Source organism: Ostreococcus tauri (genome assembly GCF_000214015.3).
Source record: "Ostreococcus tauri WGS project CAID00000000 data, contig chromosome 05, whole genome shotgun sequence".
NCBI lineage: Eukaryota > Viridiplantae > Chlorophyta > Mamiellophyceae > Mamiellales > Bathycoccaceae > Ostreococcus > Ostreococcus tauri.
In genome coordinates this window covers 687,965-706,795 of record NC_014430.2, presented here as the reverse complement: position 1 = coordinate 706,795, position 18,831 = coordinate 687,965, and the positions used below count along the sequence as shown (strand labels likewise).

The following is an 18,831-nucleotide window of genomic DNA, read 5'->3' as shown; positions in this document are numbered from 1 at the left end:
CCACCCCATCCACCCCAACCTCCCCCCACGCCGCGCGCTCGTCCTCATCTCGCTTCACCCGTCGCTTCACCCGCGCCATCCACTTCATTCCCTGCGCCTGCGGCGCCTTCGCCTTCATCCCGCCGCGTCGTCTCACGCCTCGCCCGCCTCCGTCGCCTCCGTCCGCAAACACCGCTCCAAGTGATGCGCGAACCGCCCGCTCGCCGTCTCCCGCCCACACCTCGGACACCGCGTCGTCGTTCGCCCACCCGCGTGCTCGCTCTCCTCCGTCACGCGCGTCGTCGTCGTCGCGAACGTCCCCGCCGCGCGCAGGTTTTCAATCAATCGATCCACCGACCCGTTCGCCCGCGCGCTCGCGCGCTCGAGCGCCCGCGCGCGCCCGTCCGCGCCCGCGCCCTCGAACGCGCGCGCGAGCGCCTCGAGCGCGGCCTCGCGCGCGCCCGCGGGCATGCACCGGCGTCGAACGATGGCGAATGATGATGTCGAACGATGGCTGGCGATGATGCCCATCCACATCATCCGCACCTCGCGTCGCGCGCGATGGCGCGCGCGCGCGCGATCGGCGTCGACGTCCGCGCGCGCGTCCACGGTCGCGCGCGCGCGTTCGAGGGCGCGACGCGCGCGGTGCGGACCCGAGCGAGTCGCTCGAGTAAATCCGGGGCGTTTCCATCCACCGCGCCGTTCGACCGCGACGTCGACGACGCGATCGCGCGCTGGGGCGTGGACGTGGACGATCTCGGTCGTCGCGCGTCGACGCTCTGGCCGCGCGCGGCGTCGGTGGACGCGCGGTGGACGCGGATGGGGCTCGGGCGAAAGAATGAAAATCTGTACAACGCGCGAGCGATGGAAACGGTGGCGATGACGTCGAGCGCGCGTGGGATGTGCGTGGGGATGTTCACGTTCGATGCGTCGGGGGGGTGGACGGGCGCGCGCGCGGCGGAGGGATTGCGCGCGGAGTTGGCGCCGATGGCGTGCGCGGCGACGGCGGAGGACGCGTTGCGGGAGACGGAGGGTTTGGCGGTGCGCGTCGACGGCGCGGTGGCGTTTCACCACGAGTGCGTGATGCGGAATCCGACGCGGATGTCCTCCGACGCGGTCTCGAAAGGGTTTCGATCGGTGGTGTCGACGTGGGGGACGGAGGGTTTGCGGGACGCGCGGGACGCGGGCGAGGAGGCGAAGACGACGCGGTTCGCCCTGGTAGAGTGCGCCGAGGGGTACGTGTTTGGGCTGGTGACGTACGCGCCGTCGAGGGTGAACGATCGCGCGGTGGAGTGGGCGCGAAAGCCGAGACATTTTAGCGCGGGGACGCGCGCGGAGCTCGCGCTCGCGTGCGTCAACGTCGCCACGGCGCACGACGTCGAATCGTTCGACGCCGTGCACGGCGACGCGGTCGTGATCGATCCGTGCTGTGGTTCGGGAACGATGCTTTACGCGGCGTGGACGCGCGGTTTCGCCGCCGCGGCGGCGACGTGTCTCCGGGCGCCGTCGTCATGGCGAAGCAAAACGTCGGGCACTTTGTCGCGCGGACGGGAAGCGAGCACTCGCCGAGCATCATCGAGCGAGACGCGCTGAGCGCGAACGCGTTCGACGACGCGTACGGGTCCAATCGGCGAAAACGCGTGATCGTATCCAATCTCCCATTCGGGCGTCGCGTCGCGATCGGCGGCGGCGACGGAGACGGACGAGGCGCTCCGGGATCAACCGCGAGCGAGTACGCGCCTTTACTCGAGGCGTTTCGCGACGCCGCCGATCGACACGTGTACATCAGCGGAGTCCCGATCGCTGAAAAGATGCGCGAGCTCGGGTACGAGAACGTGAGCGAGGTGAGTCTGTGCCGATTCGGTCGATCGTTCATGACGGCGGCGCTCGGGAAGACTGCCAGCGAGCCGTTACGGCCGGACGTCTTGTTCACGGTTGAGCAAGCGCTCGAGAACGCGGCTGGGAAGAACGAGAAGCGACGATCGGCGAGGAAAGCGAAAAAGGCGAGCGTGGATGTCGATGCGCGTTTCGCCGATCCGAACGCGCTGCGCGTCGCCGTGGATGTGAGCTACGAGCAGGATTCCGCGCGCGCGAGACGAAGCGTCGCCAAGCAGTTGTGCGAGTGCGTCGGCGTCGCCCATCGCGAAGATGCGCTCGCGATGACGTACTGCGCGTTTCAGGGTGACATCGCGCAAGAGGCGCGCGAATTCTTTTTTAGCGATGGATGGACATCAGTGCGCACGGAGTCGCGCGCCGTGGAGGACGCGTTCGATCCCTCATCCGTCGTCTACCTCTCGCCCGACGCGACGGACGTCTTGGACGAGGTACGTTCGGATAAAGTCTACGTCATCGGTGGGATCGTGGACCTCGCGACGCGCGGGATCCCGACCAGTCTCACCAGGGCGACGTCGGCTCGGTTAGAAACCAGGCGCTTGCCGATTCGCGAGCATCGCCCCGATCAGACGCACACCGTGTTGAACATCGACGCCGTGGTGAAGATCCTGTGCGCGCGTCATCGCGGGGAATCGTGGACGGAGGTGTTCGAACGTGAGCTTCCGAGGAGGCAGGCGTACGAGCGTCCGAAGAGGAACAAGCGCCCGATACCGTCGACGCCCGTCTGACGCGGATGCGCGTTTCGGAACTGTCGCAATTTGTAAAATAATATTTCATTCTTTCACCACTCGCATCGTCACCGCTCTATTCGCTACGCGCGCGTCGCTCGCATTTCTTCATCGCCTCGATCGTTGTACAAACATGTCACCGCGCGACGTCGACGCCGTCGTCCAGTCGCGCCCCTTTCGCTCTCGCTAAGAATGTCTGAAGCGATTTCAGGCGTTCGTCAATGTCGTCGAGCAAACCGTCACTCGAGCGCGTCGCTCGCGCCTTCGCGACGTCCGTCGTCGGCAACGCTAATTCAAGACAACGATTCGTCTCTTTGCCCGATTCCTCGCGCGCAGCCGCCCGAAGCGCGCGCGTCTCGCTCGCGACGCGCGTTCGCTCGACGGCCGCGCGCGTCGCCGCCGCCTCGCGCAGTTTCACCCGTAACCGCGTCTCCCGCGCCCGCATCGCCGCCACCTCCGCCGCGTGCTTCGCCCGCATCGCCGCCATTTCCTCCCTACATCTCTCGAGAAGTCGCGCTTCGCGCGCGCGCATCGTCGCCATCTCGCGTTCGAGCTCCGCCGCGCGCGCCGTTTCGGCGGCGCCGCCGCGCGCGCGCGTCCCTCGATCCACCCCAACCTCCGTCGACGGTCGAACCCGCGCGAGGGGTAACGGGACGTGCGCGCGCGTGCGATCGGCGCCCTCGACGCTGAGGATGAGAAACACGCGCTCGACGTCGAATCCGTCGTCGCCGGTATCCGCCGCGCCGCCGTCGCGCGCCGCCACCAAATCCTCCATCGACGCACAATCCACCGCGACGCCGTCGTTTCGCTCACGCACCGCCGTCGAAGCGCGCGCACGATCGCGCGCGCGCCATCGAGCGCGGTCGTCGCGCTCGCCCGACGCAGCGCGGCGGCGTTGAAGGAATTTGCAAAAATCAATCCATCATCGTGCATCCAACGCATCGCCACGTCCAGCGTCCCCGTCTCGCGCGCGCGCGCCTTCACTCGCGCCGGACGACCGCGTAAGACGCACGCCATCGCGTCGTCCGCGGGCGACATGCGCGCGCGACGCGGTGTGACCACCACGGTCGACATGAATTGTTTCATTCTTGGTGTAACGGTTTTCATTCATCGACGCATCGACGCATGCGCGCGCACGCCCTCGGCGGTGCGCTCGCCGAGGAGGCGCGCGCGTGCGCGATACGCGCGCTCGACCGCGCGGGGGGGGCGTGCGCGCGCGAGAGCGACGTCGACGCGCTCGTGGGGTGCGTTCGAGATGAATCGAATGCGATGAATGATGCCATCGAGGTCATCGTCGTTGAAACAGCCGAGGGCGACGAACCGGCGAACGAAGCGAGTCGGACGGTGCGAGAGATCTTGCGCGCGGCGCGCGTGACGGCTCGGGGGGACGGGGGGGACGCGGCACGCGGGAAGAGGTACGCGATGGTGATGGTGGGCGATTGCGACGTCATCGCGGCGCGCGGGGCGTTTTTACATAATCAATCAATCCCGCTCGATGCGAACGCGGTGGGCGCGTCGGTGGACGCGGCGTTGCGGAAGATTGGGTGGATGCGGATCGGACCCGCGATGGTGATCGATCGATCGAAGGAGGAGGACGACGCGTGGTCGCGCGGCGAGTGCGCGCGGATGCGGACGTGGGCGGACACCGTCGTCGCGCGGACGCGCGCGTCGTCGACGTAGCGCGATCGTCCTCGTCTTTGTGTGTCGTCGTGAGAATCTCCACGAATGTATCATCATCACAGCGCGAGCGCGAGCATGGTGGTCAATTCCTCGTCCGTGAGCTCGACGGGATTCCCCTTCATCGACGAGCTTTGCTTGGACTTTTCGACGACGGACGCAAAGTCAGACGCCTTCAGTCCAAACGTACCGAGACCCGGAACCCCGCAGTGCTCGACGAGATCGACGAGAAACGCGATGCCGTCTTGTACCGTGGCCTCGGGGTCGTTCGTCATCGCGCGAGCGACCTCGGCGTATCGCGCGAGCGCGCGCGCGGATACCTCTGGATCGTCCTTCGCGACGCGTCCCTCCAGCGCGGCGACGTTCACGGTCCACGAGTGCGGCAAGAGCGCGGCGCAGATCGCGCCGTGCGGGGCGTGCAGCAATCCACCGAGCGTACCGCTGAATCCGTGCACGGCGCCGAGCTTGGCGTTGGCGAGGGACAAACCGCCGTAATACGAGCACAAGCACATTTGTTCTCGCGCGTCGATATCCGACCCGTCGTCGACGACGCGTCGAAGCGCGCTCGACCCCGCGACGATGCCCGCCATGGAAATCGCATCCACCAACGGGTTCGGGACGCAGCACACGTACGGCTCTATGCACTGCGTGAGCGCGTCTAACCCGGTGTGCGCCGTCGCGTCTCGCGGCAACCCGAGCGTCAACTCGGGATCGATCACCGCGATCGAAGGCAACATGTACGGATGTCGCATCGACACCTTTCTATCCCCAGCCTCGAGCACGGCATTCTTCGCCACCTCCGCCCCCGGTCCCGCCGTCGTCGGCACCGCGATGAACGGCGCCGTTCGCGTCGTCAGCGCCCGTCCGCGTCCCACCACCTCGAGAAAATCGTACGCATCCGCCTCCGCCCCGCCGTTCGTCATCATCGCCGCCACCGCCTTCGCCGTATCGATCGCGGTCCCCCCCCCCAGGGCGATCACGATCTCACACTTCGCCTCGATCGCCATTCGCGTCGCCGCCATCGCGCTCGCCACCGTGGGTTCGCCGCGCGGGCATCGATACGTCGTCGTCGTCGCCTTCGGCGCCGTCGCCGCCATGGCCTCGACCAATCCATCGACGAACCGCCCCGACGCCCCCGCGACGACGAACACGCGCAGGGCATCGACGTCGGCGACGTGTTCCGCGCGCGCGAGCTCGAGGGCGAGCGTCGGGACGCGCGCGAAGGCGCCTCGACCGAACACGCATCGCGCCGCCGTCGCGAATTCAAACCCCGCGCTCGCGCGCGCGCGCGTCGCCGTCCGCGTCCGCGCGGGCGCTACCGACGCTACCGACGCGCGCGCGCTCGGATGCGCGCGCATGGCGACGCGGGCGCGGCGTCGTGGCGATGAATGCCGCGTCGACGCATCGCACGATGCAGTTTTCGCATCGCGACACTTTTCGTCGCCGACGACGGCGATGGCCGACGCCGGGGCGCCCCGAGGGGGCGCGCGCGGCGGCCGCGATCGGTTCAGCTGGGACGACGTCCGCGCGAGCGCCGATCGCGAGCATTACCTCGGACACAGCGTCAAGGCGACGACGGGACGATGGTGTCGAGGGAAAGATGTGTTTTGGTACGCCAAGGCGACGACGACGACGGCGAGCGACGACGCGCTCGCGCGAGAGATCGCGGAGACGCGGGCGCGGGAGGCGGCGGCGATGGGCGCGGCGTTGGGGACGACGGTGGCGATCGGGGGGACGGGACGGGACGACGCGGCGGCGACGACGGCGGCGACGACGCGCGACGCGGCGCGGCGACGGACGCGGGAAGAGCGGCGCGCGCGGAAAGCGCGGCGGCGGGAACGGAAACGACGGCGGCGCTCGCGCTCGGGGTCGAGGTCGGGGTCGAGGTCGAGGTCGGATGACGACGACGACGACGAAGACGAAGACGAAGACGAAGACGACGACGAAGGACGACGAAGAAGAAGAAAAAGAAAAAGACGCGAGCGCGCGCGCGATGCCGAGCGTGCGGATCGTTCGAGAGATCGATCGGGACGCGGAGGACGGTGAGGCGCGGTCGTCGCGCGCGCGCGCGTCTGTCGTTCGTCGCGTGGAAACGAACGAATGTGACGCGTTCGATCGCGCGCGTCCGCACTGCGCGTCCCGTCGCGATGTCGAGCGATGACCTCGCGCCGGACGTCCTCCTCGCGCTCGCGCAAACCGTGGCCGAGGACGCGCTGAGCGGGAACTACGATTTAGCGCGTCCGCAGAGGATCGCGTTCGTGGGCGGTGGATTGGGTGGATTGCGCGCCGCGCGCGCGTTCAGTTCTCTCGTCGGTGCGCTCGTCGCGTTGACGCTCACGGCGCTCGCGGTCGTCGTCGCGGTCGTCGCCGCGATCGGGGGATACGCGTACGCGAACCGACGGACGTTCGTGGCGAAGTTGGACGCGTGGGCCAAGGCGCGCGCGCTCGGCGAGCTCGAGAGGCGTACGACGGCGACGTGCGCGCTTCAATCGTGCGCCGTTCGATGGAACACCGTCACCTTGCGCGGGTTGACCATCGGGAACGCGGTGGTGGATGGTGTGACGTTTGCGTCTCCGCACCTGGCGTCGTTCGAGGAGATTAAGATTGCGATTGATTTCTTGTCGGCGCTCGGGCGGTTGCAGTTTGGAAACTTGGTCTTCGGGTTCGTGACGACGAAGTGCAACGAGATATACGTCTCGGGGGCGAGCGTGTTCATCGAGGAGTTGGGTAGGGCGAAGAATTTTAAGATTATGCGTCAGCGTCGAGAGGAGGAGGCGAAGACGGCGGAGGAGGAGGAGGCAACGGCGCGAGAGGAGACGCCGGCGGACGCGGATGTCGACGGAGGATTTTTCGGAAGCTTCTCGAGTTCTCTCGCGGCCACGCAGAAGGCGATCGACGCGCAGATGCAAGAGGCGATGAAACTTCCCGGGGCCGTCGCGGGGTCTCTGAAGAACGCCGGGGCGGACGTGACGAAGCGGTTGTACGCGTTGGCGGATATCCTCGAAAAATTGAAGCGCCCCAGTCCAATCGACCACGAGGAAGAAAAACACCTCGATCGCGCCACGCTTCGTCGAGCACCGATGGTTTTGAGGGTGAACAATCTCACCTTTTACAACTGGTCGCTCACGATCACGACCGTGGCGTCGACGCCGTTTCAGTTCCAGCAATTCCAAATGAACAATTTCATCGGCAAACCCAGGGAGCTCGCGAAGGACGTCGGCATCGGTTTGGTCACGGAAATCATGAATGATTTCCATCGAAAAATTTTTGGCGGAGTGACGGATGGTATCACGAGTTTAGGAACTGGAATAATGGGCGCTGGGTCGACGATTGTCGGTGGCGTCGGTACCGGCGTCTCGGCGATGGGTTCCGGTATCCTCGGCGCCGGATCGACAATCGTCGGTGGCGTCACTTCAGGAATCGGCGGCATGGCCAGCGGCGTCTCGAGCGTCGGCGCGAGCATCGGCAGAGGTTTCTCTTCGCAGTGATTCTAATGATACTAGAGCTATTTTCTACGCTATTTTTCGCGCCTTTGCAATCTCCTCCTCGGCGCGAGCTAAGATGTGCTTGAAATCGACGTCTGCGTGTCGACCCCAGGCGTGGTGTCGACCCCACTCTTTCGCGGGGTACGCGGGCGAGTGTAGCTTATGCAGGATGCGCGCCACTGCGCGCGCGGTCATCATGCCCGCGCCGCCGTTCTTCCCTCCGCTTCTATGCGCGAGAAGCACCTTGATGTCCACTAAAAGAAGGTTGGACTCAGTCTTCACGCACGCGGGCGGCGAAGGAACCATGTCGGAATCTTCGTTCAAATACTCAGCCAACCGTTGGCGCAAGTGCTCGCCCTGCGCTTCGTCGCTTTCTGCATTTGCCGCCTCGTCCATGGCGTTGTAAAGCGCGTCCAACTTACCCACCGAGCACGCTTCAATATCTGCGCAGTGATCGGCAAGCGCCTTGGCGAGAGGTTGAATATCCTTTGGCGGCGCGCGAACGATTTCGAATCCGACCGCTCTATCTGACAGCGTGTATCGCACATTGTCGTGCTTAGCCAGAGCTTTGAGCTGTGCCGAAACCTCATCGAACCCACACTGCATGTGCGTGCACGCGTCCACGATTTTAAACTTGTGCATCGAGCCCTTTGGCTTGGGCACGAGCTTGTCGATGGCGGCGGCCAAAGGGCAGTCCTCTCCGATCGCTTTCGGCGGACGCTCAAAAAATTCCGCCTCGCACGTCGCTCGAATGTCTGGAAGGATCCGAATCAAACCCTTTGCATGCGCGGGGTCCAGTTCGTTCACGACCGAGGCATCTTGAGAGCGAATGTCAATGATACCCTCTCCCCAAAGATCGAGACACGAAAGAACAGTTTCGATGGCCTCTATGCGCATGTCAATCTTGATTTCCATCTCACTCGCGGACAAGGCGCCGACGCACGGCGTCCAATCGCCCTCATGCGCCGCCTTTTTCAGAATCGGTCCAGACTGCAACACGAACTGCAAAAGTTTCGCGATTGAGGGTCTATCGACGCCGTCGCTGAACGTCAGTGACCTCGAGCGAAGGTAATCACTCGTGTCTAAGAACGTTATGCACGCTGCGGGAGCTCCATCGCGTCCAGCTCGGCCCGCCTGCTGAATATACGCCTCGGGAGATCGCGGCAAGGAAAAATTGATAACTGCGCGAACGTCCGACTTGTCCAGTCCCATGCCGAACGCAATCGTGGCGACGACGACGCGAACCCTACTCCCCATGAATTCAGCCTGTGTTTGCCTGCGTTGGGCCGGTTCTTGCCCAGCGTGGTACGCCTTTGCCTTGACGCCTTCATTGTAAAGGAATGCCGCGACTCTCTCTGAATCTCTCTGTGTCGCGGTGTACACGATGATGCTCCCGGTTTGCAAAAGTTCGTCGTGCTTCAACATGTACACGAGCGTCTTTTCACGTAGCTTTTCCGGAACTCGCATAACGGATAAGATCAGGTTATCTCGCACGCGCACGTTTCGTAGCACGCCTTCGTTCGGAATGTTCAACTGTCTAATGAGAGACAGTTCTGTCTTCTTCGTCGCTGTCGCAGTGAGCGCGAGCGTCGTCTTCGCGCGCACTCTATCGTTGAGAATGCGCCCGAGACGGTGGTACGCGGGTCTAAAGTTGTGTGACCACTCGCTGACGCAGTGCGCTTCGTCGACGCACGCGAGCGAGACGCCCCCGGGGACGTCTTGTAAATCGTTGATGAAATTGTCATTGAGCAAGCGTTCTGGTGAGACAAATAGAACTTTTATTTTCCCGGCGCGCAATCGGGTGAGCGTTTCCCACATGTCGTTCCTGTCCATATCGCTCCTCAACGCTCCGCCAGGGAGCGAAGGGGGTAAGGAGTCCATCTGATCCGCCATGAGCGCGAGCAAAGGTGAGATGACAATGGTGAGTCCCGAAATCAGCATAGCCGGAAGTTGATACGTGAGACTCTTTCCCGCGCCGGTCGGGAGAAGCGCCAGAGTGTTCTCACCACGCAGAATACGCGTGATGATCTCGAGCTGTCCTGGTCGAAAGTTGTCGTGCCCGAATCCGCGAGTGAGAACTTCGGTGAGATTCTCTTTGTTCGGATCGCTCTTCGCGCGTTGAATCGCGGCTTCCAGTTCAGGTCCAACTTGTAACTTAGCTCGACGCTCCGCCTCCGCCTTAGCGCTCGCCGCCGCTTCTGCGGTGATATACTCGCGCGCGAGCCCGTCGGCTTTCTCTCGAGCTCGAAGAGCGCGCTTCGCCGGCGTCAAACCATCCTCTACCGCGTTCTCCACCATCGTGCTTGGTGGTTCGCACCAATCGCCGCCCGCCCACACAGACGGAGGCTCCGCAGATTCAGTCGCGTTCGGGTCTCTTTCGGCGCGGTCTTCGGCTTTGTTTGCCGCTCGTCGCCCACCGCCGTATCGATAGTGATTCGCCGCCTTCTTTCGCGCGCCATTCTTCACCTTTTGTTTCCACGTCCCCTTTGGATTGAACTTTTTGAAATTTCCCCTCCTGGATGCCGCCTTCTCGTCCGCGATGCGAGCCGCGTGCTCGGCGCGGATATCGGCTGCGGTCTTTGCCTTGGGTTCGACCGCGTCGCTCGTCGACGCCACCTTTTTTGGCGCCGGCGCGCGCGAACCATCCGTCGCCGCGCGCTTCTTCCGCCCCTTCCCCTCCTCCACCCGCAACAGTTTCGTCGTGTCGTTCGCGATCGGCCCGCGTGTTTCCCCCAAAGACTCCACCGCCCGAATCGCGCTCTCGCTCAGAGCTTGCACTCCATCCTTGGCCACCACGTCGTCGCGCTTCCGCTTCACCTCTGCGAACGACGCGCCCGCTTTTTTCGGCTGACCACCGAACAACGCTCGATTCACCGCACGCGTCTTGCTCCCGATTCCAAAACTCAGCCCGTCGACGTTTTCGCTCTCTTTCTTCATCCTCGCGATCCTCGGCGATCGTCTCGGCGTCGATTCCATCGCTTTGCGCGCGTCGGCGCCGCGATCGTCCCGGGGCGCCTTGATCGGCGTCGCCTCGATCGCCTCCCCCTCCGTCTCCACCTCCGTCGACGTCATCGCCCGCCGCAACTCCTCTAAAGTCTTCGTCCGCGCCTTTGGCGCGTCCTCGCGCCCCGCGTCGCCCGTCGTCGTCACGTCTGCACGACGATTCTGAACATTTCTCAACTCCCCCAGCGCTCTGTACTCCCTAAACGTCGCTCGCATCTTCGCGTCCGACTCCACGTCGGCGCGCGCGACGTCCCGACCGTGTCGTTCGCGGAACCGCGCGCGCCATTCGTCGATCTCGGCGCGAAGGGCGTCGCGACGCGACATGCTGTGCCGCTGTGGAATTTGAATTTTTCTCAGCTGTCACCGGTGATTCGAGCATTCGAATCGCGCTTCACTCCTCCGCGCGGTGCGCCCGTGGACGATGCGCCTGCGCGGTGACCTCGGAGACGTCGGCGCGCGATGGCTCGAGCGCTTCGCCCCGGTGTTCGAGCGTCTCGGGAGCGAGGTGACGGTGATGTTTTCGCCGCAAACGATAATCTTGCTCCAGAGCGCGCGAGCGACGGGTGGGATCGACGCTCACGCCGATCTCCGCGTCGACGAGGTGTTCGAACGATTGAAGATGACGAGCGCGAACGATGATAAGATCGCGGCGCGGTTGGAACCGAGCGCGTTGTCGAGAGCGCTGCGAGGGATGATCGCGTTGGAGGCGACGCGGGTGGAGGCGCGATTGGTGAAGCGCGCGGCGAGCGCGGAATCGAGAGCGATGCCGTATCTGAATTTCACGGCGATCGATGGAAGAGCGGAGGTGAGCCAGGACGTGCCGATCGTTGGACCGTTAAATCGAGCCGAGGTGGCGGCGTGTGAGAAGATTGTCGAGGCGAATGTCGTGGACGTGCCGTATTGGTTGGATTGCGACAGGTTCGCGCTGGAGAGCGTCAGGGAGACGGTGGAGCGGTTCGCCAGGGTGAGTGATTTTGTAGAGGTGACGACGACGAGAAGTGGGTCGTTGTACGTCACCGCGAGTCGAGGGAGCGTGCGGATGCTTGGGAGCGAGTATCGCGGGTTACGAGTGCTCCCGGCGGAGGCGGATGAGTACGACGAGCGGGCGGACGACGCTGGCGGCGTTGCGTCGAGGTTAGCGGAGATCAAGAGCTCAGGGATTGGGAACACGGTGATGCTGAGCGTGAAACATCTCCAGCGCGGACTCCTGGGGTGCGCGAGCAATCCGAGCAATCTGTTGGTGGGAATATCGTCTCGGGGAAACTATTTCGAGCTCGTTTTTCGATACGGAGCGCAAACCGAGCGTGACGGCGACAGCGTGGGATTCATGGTGCGAATTCCCGTCGTCGCTGACGAGCAGCCGGAGTGAGACGATTCAATCGAGACGCTGAATGGAAACGAAGGCTTGGAAACTAGAAAATCTGTTGTTTGTATACACATCGAATTCTTCTTTGACGAACCGACTCAGTCCTTCTTCCCTTGCACGAATGAGTCCTCGGCGCGCAGATACTCCCCGACGTCGGCCAAGTGATACGCAACGATCGCGCTCGGATCTAATTTCCTACAATCCTGCGTGCTCTTCGACGCAACGGCAAATCCAATCGGCACGTCCGCCATGGAATAAATGACCACGCCGGCGTTCGCCGCAACGTTCTCTGAGATCCTCCCCAACCCACTCTTCAACAAGTGATTCCCGTACATGAAGCCCATCTCGCTCGTCGGTTTCACCCACATCTTGTGCTTCGCGTGCGCCGCCAACAGATCCAGCGCCCCGATCGTCAACCGAAACTTGTCGCTGTGCGTAAACTTCCCCAGGCACGTCCCGAGCGCGACCAACTCATCCCTCCCCACGCTCGTCGCTCGCTTCAGCACGTCATCCCGCACGTAGTACACCCGCTTCTTATGCAATCGCAGCGAGTGCGGCGCGTCCGAGCGCTGCAACACCGTCTCGATGTTCTTCCCGACGAATGTGAAGAGTTTGGCGAGCACTTGTTCCAGTTCGCTCTCCTCGAGCGGTCGCATCGCGTTTCCCGTCCCCCGATCGCCGTTTTTTTCGCGACACCGCGCGAGAACGACGTCACGCTCGCTGTGATCGCGAACGACGCGCGCGAGATCGCGTCCGTCGCGCTGTGCGCGTCGTCGCTGCGTCGTTTTTCGTCGTGGACGTGGCGGCGGCGCACACATTTCATATGGGCAAACAGTATGGAATCAAACCTTCCGGGACACAGCCGAGGTGTGGCATCCGCGCGCGCGACACTTCCCCGCGCGCATCGCGCGCGACCCATCGCTCGCGCTCGCTCGAGCGCGCCGCGGATCGATCCCGGACGCCCGCGCCCGAGGGTGCGATCGCGTGCGATCGCGATCGAGCGCGAGCGAGCGCGCGCGCGATCGAAGAGAAGAGAATTTCCAATCGCCCCGAGGTTCTTCTGAGCGACGACGACGACGATGAACGGTACCGCGGGCGGACGCATCGCCGCGGGCGCTGGGTTGAACCTACTGGGGCAACACGGTGCCGATCGAAACGCGGAGGCCACGGTGTACGTCGGGAACCTGGACCCGCAGGTGACGGAGGAGTTGCTGTGGGAGCTGTTCCTCCAGGCGGGACCGGTGACGAACGTGTACGTGCCGAAGGATCGGGTGACGAGCACGCATCAGGGGTACGGGTTCGTGGAGTTTAGGAATGAGGAAGATGCTGAATATGTACGTTTTGAGACGCGACGCGCGCGCGCGATGGAGGAGGAGGACGAGAGGGACGCGAGACGCGACGGTGATGACGAAAATATCCGCGCTTCTGATGAGCCTCGGCTCGTGAGGTTAACGATATATTATGGTTGAATTTCTTCGGCTGAGTCGCTATGACGTGGTTCCCATCGTCTGAGCGACGGTTCCGGGTCAGGTCGCGGAGGGAACTCGGACTGACGAGAAGAACGCTTTTTTCGCTCGGCTCGCAGGGTATTAAAATTCTCAACATGGTCAAGCTCTTCGGGAAGCCGATCAAGGTGAACAAATCGGCGGGCGATAGGAGAGATGAGGTGGGCGCAAACTTATTCATCGGTAATCTTGATCCGGACATCGATGAGAAGCTGTTGTACGACACCTTCAGTGCGTTTGGGGTGGTGATTAATACGCCAAAGATCATGCGCGACCCGGACACGGGCGTGAGCAAGGGTTTTGGTTTCGTCGCGTACGATTCGTTCGACGCCTCGGACGCCGCCATCGATGCCATGGACGGACAGTACCTGTGCAACAAGCAGATCAACGTGCAGTACGCGTTCAAGAAGGATAGCAAGGGTGAACGTCACGGTTCTCAGGCGGAGCGTCTGCTCGCGCAGTCCATCGAGCGACCGAAGACGGTGCGTCCGCACACCTTATTCAGCGCTGGACCCGCGAGCACGCCAGCGGCGATGGGCGGCATGGTAGGTCTGCCACCGCCGCCGCCGGGGATGATGGGTGGTATTCCGCCGCCGCCGCCGGGCATGATGGGCGGACTGCCGCCGCCGCCGATGGGTTTTGCGATGCCACCGCCGCCGGGCATGATGGGCGGCGGGTACGCCATACCACCACCACCAGGAATGATGAACGTCCCACCGCCGCCGGGGATGATGCAGAGCGTCCCACCGCCGCCAGGGATGACGAACGTTCCGCCGCCGCCGCCAGGGCGCTAGTTCGTCATCGAGCGCGGCCCGCGCTCATCATCATTAGCCCATAGCCCTCGCACGCGCGTACCCTCGCGCGTACGATTCATAGTTGTGTAGAGAGCCATCGCAATTCGTCGATATCGTCGCGTCGTCGCTTTCATATCGCCTCTTCCCGCGTCCCGCGACGTCCGCGTTCCTCACAAACCGCCGACATGTCCACCGCCCTTCGCCGAGCGGCCGCGCTCGCGCAGCGCGCCCGCGTCGCCACGACGTCTTCCACGCGCGGCACTCACCTCGCCCAGCGCAGAACCTACGCCGCGGATCCGAACGCGGAACCGAAAGTGCCGTACCCGTGGAACGATCCGATGAACCCGAGCCGGTGGAAGGAAGAACACGTGCGTGTCGCGACGCGTCGACGACCGCGCGCGCGGGCGGGCTCGAAAGACGCGCGTTTCCCTGACGCGCGTCCACATCAAATGTCGCGTCGAACGAATCTTGGCGGACGACGCGCGAGACGAATGAATCCAGAGAGACTGACCTCGAGTCGCGGTCGGCGCGCAGGTCGTGTTCGCCGTGCTCGGCGGGTGGGGCGTCGTCATCTTCGGCGCCAAGTCCGCGTTCTCGTGATCGCGCGGTAGAATATTTTGACGACGATGACGACGATGTTTTGAAAATCCAGTCGCGTCCGACGAGGTCGAGCGAGCGGGCGTTCAGAGCGCTATCGCTCGAGCTCGCGCGGACGCGCGTGTAAGCGCAAGCCAACAATGTTTGAATGAATCCCCGCACACGCCGGCGCATGCCCGACGACGCGAATCGAGAATCGAGAGCTCGAACTCGCGCGCCCGCGTACGAAAACTTGTGGCCCATAGCGCTCGCGCCGCTCGTGCCCGCGGTCGGTTTGGCGTGTCGAGCGAGTAAAGATCCAGCGATTCGCCTCGGCGTCCCCGGCGCCGTCGCGTTGGGTATTCTCGTCTTCGCCCACGGCTTCGCGCTCTCGGTGAGCAGTGACTCGAAGTGATTCTATAGAGACGATCGACGATGGGCGGTCGAGTGAGAGCGACGAGGCGATGGACGTGGGCGCTCGCGCTCTGCGCGCTCGCGCTCGCGCTCGTCTCGGGACGCGGGGCGATCGCGCAGGATTCGTCGACGGTGAACGCCGGCGCCGTTGGACGGTGTCACAGAGAGCTCGCAGACGCTAAATCGCGAGTGGCGGCGGCGGAGGGGCGAGCGATGCGAGAAACGTCGGCGCGAAAGCGGCTGGAGCACGAGGTTGCGCGGTTGGAGGAGGCGCTGGAGGAGGCGCGAAGACGGACGGATTACGCGCATATGGCGACGACGATGGCGAAGGAGGCCGGTGAACGGGCGAAAAAGTTGGCAACAGAGGCGAAACCGATCCTGAAGCGCGCGGTGAAGGAGGCAAAGCCGATGATGGAACGCGCAGCGCGAGCGGCGAAGCCGATGGTTCAGCGTGCCGGAAAGCGGGCAAGGACGACGTACGAGAAGGAAATACGACGAATGAAGAAGGTTTGGAGCCCGCTTAGGAGACGAGTAAAGACGAAGATGCGACAGCACGACGGTCTGAGGCGATACGCGACGGATGACAACATTGAGTTTGCGTTTCAAGCGGCGTACACGCTCTTCCTCGCGTGGGCCGTGATGCGAGTCATGGGTGTGATCAATCACGTGGCGTTCGGACGACGAGCTCGGCCCGCGCAACGCGTTCCTCGGGATGTTCGACGAAAATCGGTCGAACTGCGACCGCTCTCACCTGATCCGAGAGGATAGAGCGCGAGACGTTTCGGCCCACACGCTTTGTGTATAAACTAATTTTCTACATCTTCACGTCTTCTATGCTGTACTGTATCGTGTCTACTACCACTACTGCCTTCTATTGTGTAATGATTTGTTACGGGGTATTATGCAGATGACTAATATTGTTGTCTTTTGACATCTGCGTCGGCTCGTGCCGATGAAGGTTCATGCCGTCTGCGTCAGATCGAGTGTGCGCGTGCAACGATGCGGCGTTCCCAAATGCAGGTCCGGATTCGTGTAAACCAGCAAATTCTGAGAACTCCATAAAGTTCGACGCCGTATTCGACACGGACGTTCGCTTCGCGTTCGTTAGCCACTCGTTTTCTCTTCGATCGTCCAACATCGCGTAGTCATCGTCTGCAGACGAGTTGGCGACGTTGGTGTTGGCGTCGAGAAGCTCGAGCCACTCAGGAGAGAACCAGCCAAACTTTTTGAAGAGTAACACGCGTAAAGGCATGAGCGCCATTATGAAAATGGGAAACGTCAAAGCGATGGGCGAACTTCGAATGCCCCAGAGCACGCCGACGCACGCGATTTGAACGCACGTGAACGCGTGAACTCGACTGAGTGGGACGTGTCTGACATACGACGTCGGCGGATGCAGTCGCGGCTCCATGAAACCAATCTTGATCCGCTCCCAGAAGTGGTTTTCGTACAAACCTGTGATACCGGTGTAAATGAAGAGACCAAAGAGCACGCACATCGGGATTGATTTCAGAACCGGAATGACGACGAAACTAAGAGCCACGAGGACGTTGACGAGCAATGGACTCAGGCGCTGCTCGTGCACTTTCATCACCTTTTGGCGCGTCTCACCATCGACGACGAATTCTTCCACGTCGCTCAGCGCAAGCACATACTGTGGCGAGTGTGGAAGTGAACCCGTCGGCGGTGGAAGTCCGAGAAGACTGGTGATGAACACCAGAATTGCCAAGACGGCAAAGTTCAAGTGATACGCCGCGCCCTTGCGCATATTCTTTTCCGGCGCGTTGCACAGGAGTGTCGCGACGTTCATGTCGACATAATACAGACAGGTCAACATAAGCGCTGGAAATATGGCGATCAAAGGAATGTACTTGTTCCCAGAGCTCAGATCGATCCACCATTCGCGCTGCATGGACGGCTCAAAATCCGAGGACAACCGCAAGCGTTCCAATCCGGGAATGTCGCACAGTTTAGCCGTGACAGTCGCAATAATGACGGCGGAGGCGAGACCGAAATCGGCAGTGAGTTCACGAATCGTCGTGTTCAAGTATGGCGAACTGCGAAGCGTCAGCGCCCACATACCAAGCTGCACCGTCATCACTCCGAGAATCAGACTGAAGAGCGCCGCCGCAGTGGAGTACTCGTCGTTGTCGAAGTACGAAAACAGATTCTTCAATCCCTCAAAGATGAAAATCACGCACACGAAGAGGCTGAAAATGTCTTGCGTGAACTTCGTGCACTTGTTCGCTACGAAGGCGCAAGAATCACTCAGAGCGATGGCGAGCATGAAAATCGCCGTCCACAGGCCCACCCACGCGTGCGTGACGAGGAAATCAATCTTCCACGACTTGCACCGTTTGTAGAGCTCGATGATGAACACCGTCTGCGGGCCCGCGGGGCGCAGCACGATCTCGGGTTGACCCGCGAAGACGGCCCAGAGGATGCCGCTCAGGGCTTGGCAACACAGGTACTCCATCGCGCCCATCATCCCCGACGTCTCCTTGTAACACAACCCCCCGAATGCGATCGCCGGTCCGAGACACGCAAAGTACATGTACAGCGTCGCGCTTAAGCACTTTGTCGGTGACTTGAATCCATCCACCCAATCGTCCTTGTACAGCGGCCATCGTCTACGAATGTCGCTCGCGACGCCGCCCGCGAAGACTCCGGAGAACTCCGCCCCTCGTCTCGACGCCATCTCCGCCTCTTCCTCAACCTTCCTGAGGTGCTCTCCCGTGAGCACCGAGCACGCCTCCTCGTACGCGTCCACCAAATCTTTCGCCGTCCGCGCGCGTCGGCAATCCAGCACAAAATCCGTGTCCCGAATCAATCGAAACATCGCCATCTTCATCGTCTTCAGCGCCTCCAACCGCGTCATCCCCTCCAGCGCCCCCCTCGTCGCGCTCGTTCGCGGCACCGTGACCAACATCACAACCTTTGTGTTCCTCCCATCCGTCGCGCCTAAATTCACCTCCCTATCCAGCGTCACGATCGCCAATCGCCAATCGCTTCCCTCCGTCTCCGCGTTCGCGGACCCGACGCCGCCGCGCGTCCCGCCCCCCCCCCCGTCCACCGTCTCCGCGTCCTCGCCCACGAGCGCCGCGCACCCGCGTTCATTCGCCGCCGTGAACACCCGTCCCACCCCTCGATCGCCCGCACCGCGGCGCACCGCGCGCACGAGCGCGCCGACGACGTCCGTCTCGCGCCATCGATGCGTCCGCGCCTCGCACGCGCCTTCGCGCACCGCCGCGCGCACGTCGCTCGCGACCAGGCGCACCCACGACGGGAACGCGCGCTCGGCGTCCGCGGCGTCGTCCGCGGACGCGCGCGCGGCCATCGCGCGCGGCGTCGCGCGATGTCGCGGCGTCAGACGTCGACCGGTGATTCGACCGGGACGCCGCACCGGTGGTT

General features: G+C 63.0%; 14 protein-coding genes across 14 annotated transcripts in view; 8 read left to right on the top strand and 6 right to left on the bottom strand.

Moving 5' to 3' along the window:
• OT_ostta05g04270 (unnamed product) overlaps positions 1–118 on the bottom strand; it is a gene marked incomplete at both ends in the record, with an annotated part of 419 nt that extends 301 nt beyond the window's left edge. Inside the window, one exon of the mRNA XM_022984354.1 lies at positions 37–118. Coding sequence (XP_022839094.1) covers positions 37–118 — 82 coding nt within the window. The remainder of the gene's footprint in view (positions 1–36) is intronic.
• A 422-nt stretch (positions 119–540) lies between these two features.
• OT_ostta05g04260 (tRNA (guanine-N1-)-methyltransferase, eukaryotic) lies at positions 541–2,600 on the top strand (the record flags this gene model as incomplete). Its single annotated transcript, XM_022984353.1, has 2 exons — positions 541–1,464; positions 1,500–2,600. 2 exons carry the CDS (start codon positions 541–543, stop codon positions 2,598–2,600), a joined length of 2,025 nt encoding a protein of 674 aa, XP_022839093.1.
• A 136-nt stretch (positions 2,601–2,736) lies between these two features.
• On the bottom strand, positions 2,737–3,375 carry OT_ostta05g04250 (unnamed product; the record flags this gene model as incomplete). The annotated part of the gene is made up of 1 exon (XM_022984352.1): positions 2,737–3,375. The coding sequence occupies one exon, from the start codon at positions 3,373–3,375 to the stop codon at positions 2,737–2,739; it is 639 nt and encodes a 212-aa protein (XP_022839092.1).
• A 494-nt stretch (positions 3,376–3,869) lies between these two features.
• Positions 3,870–4,280, top strand: OT_ostta05g04240 (unnamed product; the record flags this gene model as incomplete). Its single annotated transcript, XM_022984351.1, has 1 exon — positions 3,870–4,280. The coding sequence occupies one exon, from the start codon at positions 3,870–3,872 to the stop codon at positions 4,278–4,280; it is 411 nt and encodes a 136-aa protein (XP_022839091.1).
• A 56-nt stretch (positions 4,281–4,336) lies between these two features.
• Positions 4,337–5,374, bottom strand: OT_ostta05g04230 (Alcohol dehydrogenase, iron-type, conserved site; the record flags this gene model as incomplete). The annotated part of the gene is made up of 1 exon (XM_003079483.2): positions 4,337–5,374. One exon carries the CDS (start codon positions 5,372–5,374, stop codon positions 4,337–4,339), a length of 1,038 nt encoding a protein of 345 aa, XP_003079531.2.
• A 358-nt stretch (positions 5,375–5,732) lies between these two features.
• Positions 5,733–6,323, top strand: OT_ostta05g04220 (Kinase phosphorylation domain; the record flags this gene model as incomplete). The annotated part of the gene is made up of 1 exon (XM_022984350.1): positions 5,733–6,323. The coding sequence occupies one exon, from the start codon at positions 5,733–5,735 to the stop codon at positions 6,321–6,323; it is 591 nt and encodes a 196-aa protein (XP_022839090.1).
• Positions 6,324–6,424: 101 nt separating this feature from the next.
• OT_ostta05g04210 (unnamed product) lies at positions 6,425–7,765 on the top strand (the record flags this gene model as incomplete). Its single annotated transcript, XM_003079481.1, has 1 exon — positions 6,425–7,765. One exon carries the CDS (start codon positions 6,425–6,427, stop codon positions 7,763–7,765), a length of 1,341 nt encoding a protein of 446 aa, XP_003079529.1.
• A 24-nt stretch (positions 7,766–7,789) lies between these two features.
• OT_ostta05g04200 (Helicase, C-terminal) lies at positions 7,790–11,089 on the bottom strand (the record flags this gene model as incomplete). Its single annotated transcript, XM_003079478.2, has 1 exon — positions 7,790–11,089. One exon carries the CDS (start codon positions 11,087–11,089, stop codon positions 7,790–7,792), a length of 3,300 nt encoding a protein of 1,099 aa, XP_003079526.2.
• Positions 11,090–11,186: 97 nt separating this feature from the next.
• On the top strand, positions 11,187–12,134 carry OT_ostta05g04190 (Checkpoint protein Hus1/Mec3; the record flags this gene model as incomplete). Its single annotated transcript, XM_003079477.2, has 1 exon — positions 11,187–12,134. The coding sequence occupies one exon, from the start codon at positions 11,187–11,189 to the stop codon at positions 12,132–12,134; it is 948 nt and encodes a 315-aa protein (XP_003079525.2).
• A 95-nt stretch (positions 12,135–12,229) lies between these two features.
• On the bottom strand, positions 12,230–12,787 carry OT_ostta05g04180 (Ribosome biogenesis factor, NIP7; the record flags this gene model as incomplete). Its single annotated transcript, XM_003079476.2, has 1 exon — positions 12,230–12,787. One exon carries the CDS (start codon positions 12,785–12,787, stop codon positions 12,230–12,232), a length of 558 nt encoding a protein of 185 aa, XP_003079524.2.
• A 423-nt stretch (positions 12,788–13,210) lies between these two features.
• Positions 13,211–14,430, top strand: OT_ostta05g04170 (Nucleotide-binding, alpha-beta plait; the record flags this gene model as incomplete). The annotated part of the gene is made up of 2 exons (XM_022984349.1): positions 13,211–13,465; positions 13,717–14,430. 2 exons carry the CDS (start codon positions 13,211–13,213, stop codon positions 14,428–14,430), a joined length of 969 nt encoding a protein of 322 aa, XP_022839089.1.
• A 185-nt stretch (positions 14,431–14,615) lies between these two features.
• OT_ostta05g04160 (unnamed product) lies at positions 14,616–15,030 on the top strand (the record flags this gene model as incomplete). Its single annotated transcript, XM_022984348.1, has 2 exons — positions 14,616–14,798; positions 14,965–15,030. 2 exons carry the CDS (start codon positions 14,616–14,618, stop codon positions 15,028–15,030), a joined length of 249 nt encoding a protein of 82 aa, XP_022839088.1.
• A 411-nt stretch (positions 15,031–15,441) lies between these two features.
• Positions 15,442–16,188, top strand: OT_ostta05g04150 (unnamed product; the record flags this gene model as incomplete). Its single annotated transcript, XM_003079473.2, has 1 exon — positions 15,442–16,188. The coding sequence occupies one exon, from the start codon at positions 15,442–15,444 to the stop codon at positions 16,186–16,188; it is 747 nt and encodes a 248-aa protein (XP_003079521.2).
• Positions 16,189–16,309: 121 nt separating this feature from the next.
• Positions 16,310–18,757, bottom strand: OT_ostta05g04140 (Bicarbonate transporter, eukaryotic; the record flags this gene model as incomplete). Its single annotated transcript, XM_003079470.2, has 1 exon — positions 16,310–18,757. The coding sequence occupies one exon, from the start codon at positions 18,755–18,757 to the stop codon at positions 16,310–16,312; it is 2,448 nt and encodes an 815-aa protein (XP_003079518.2).
• Between the last annotated feature and the right edge of the window lie 74 nt (positions 18,758–18,831).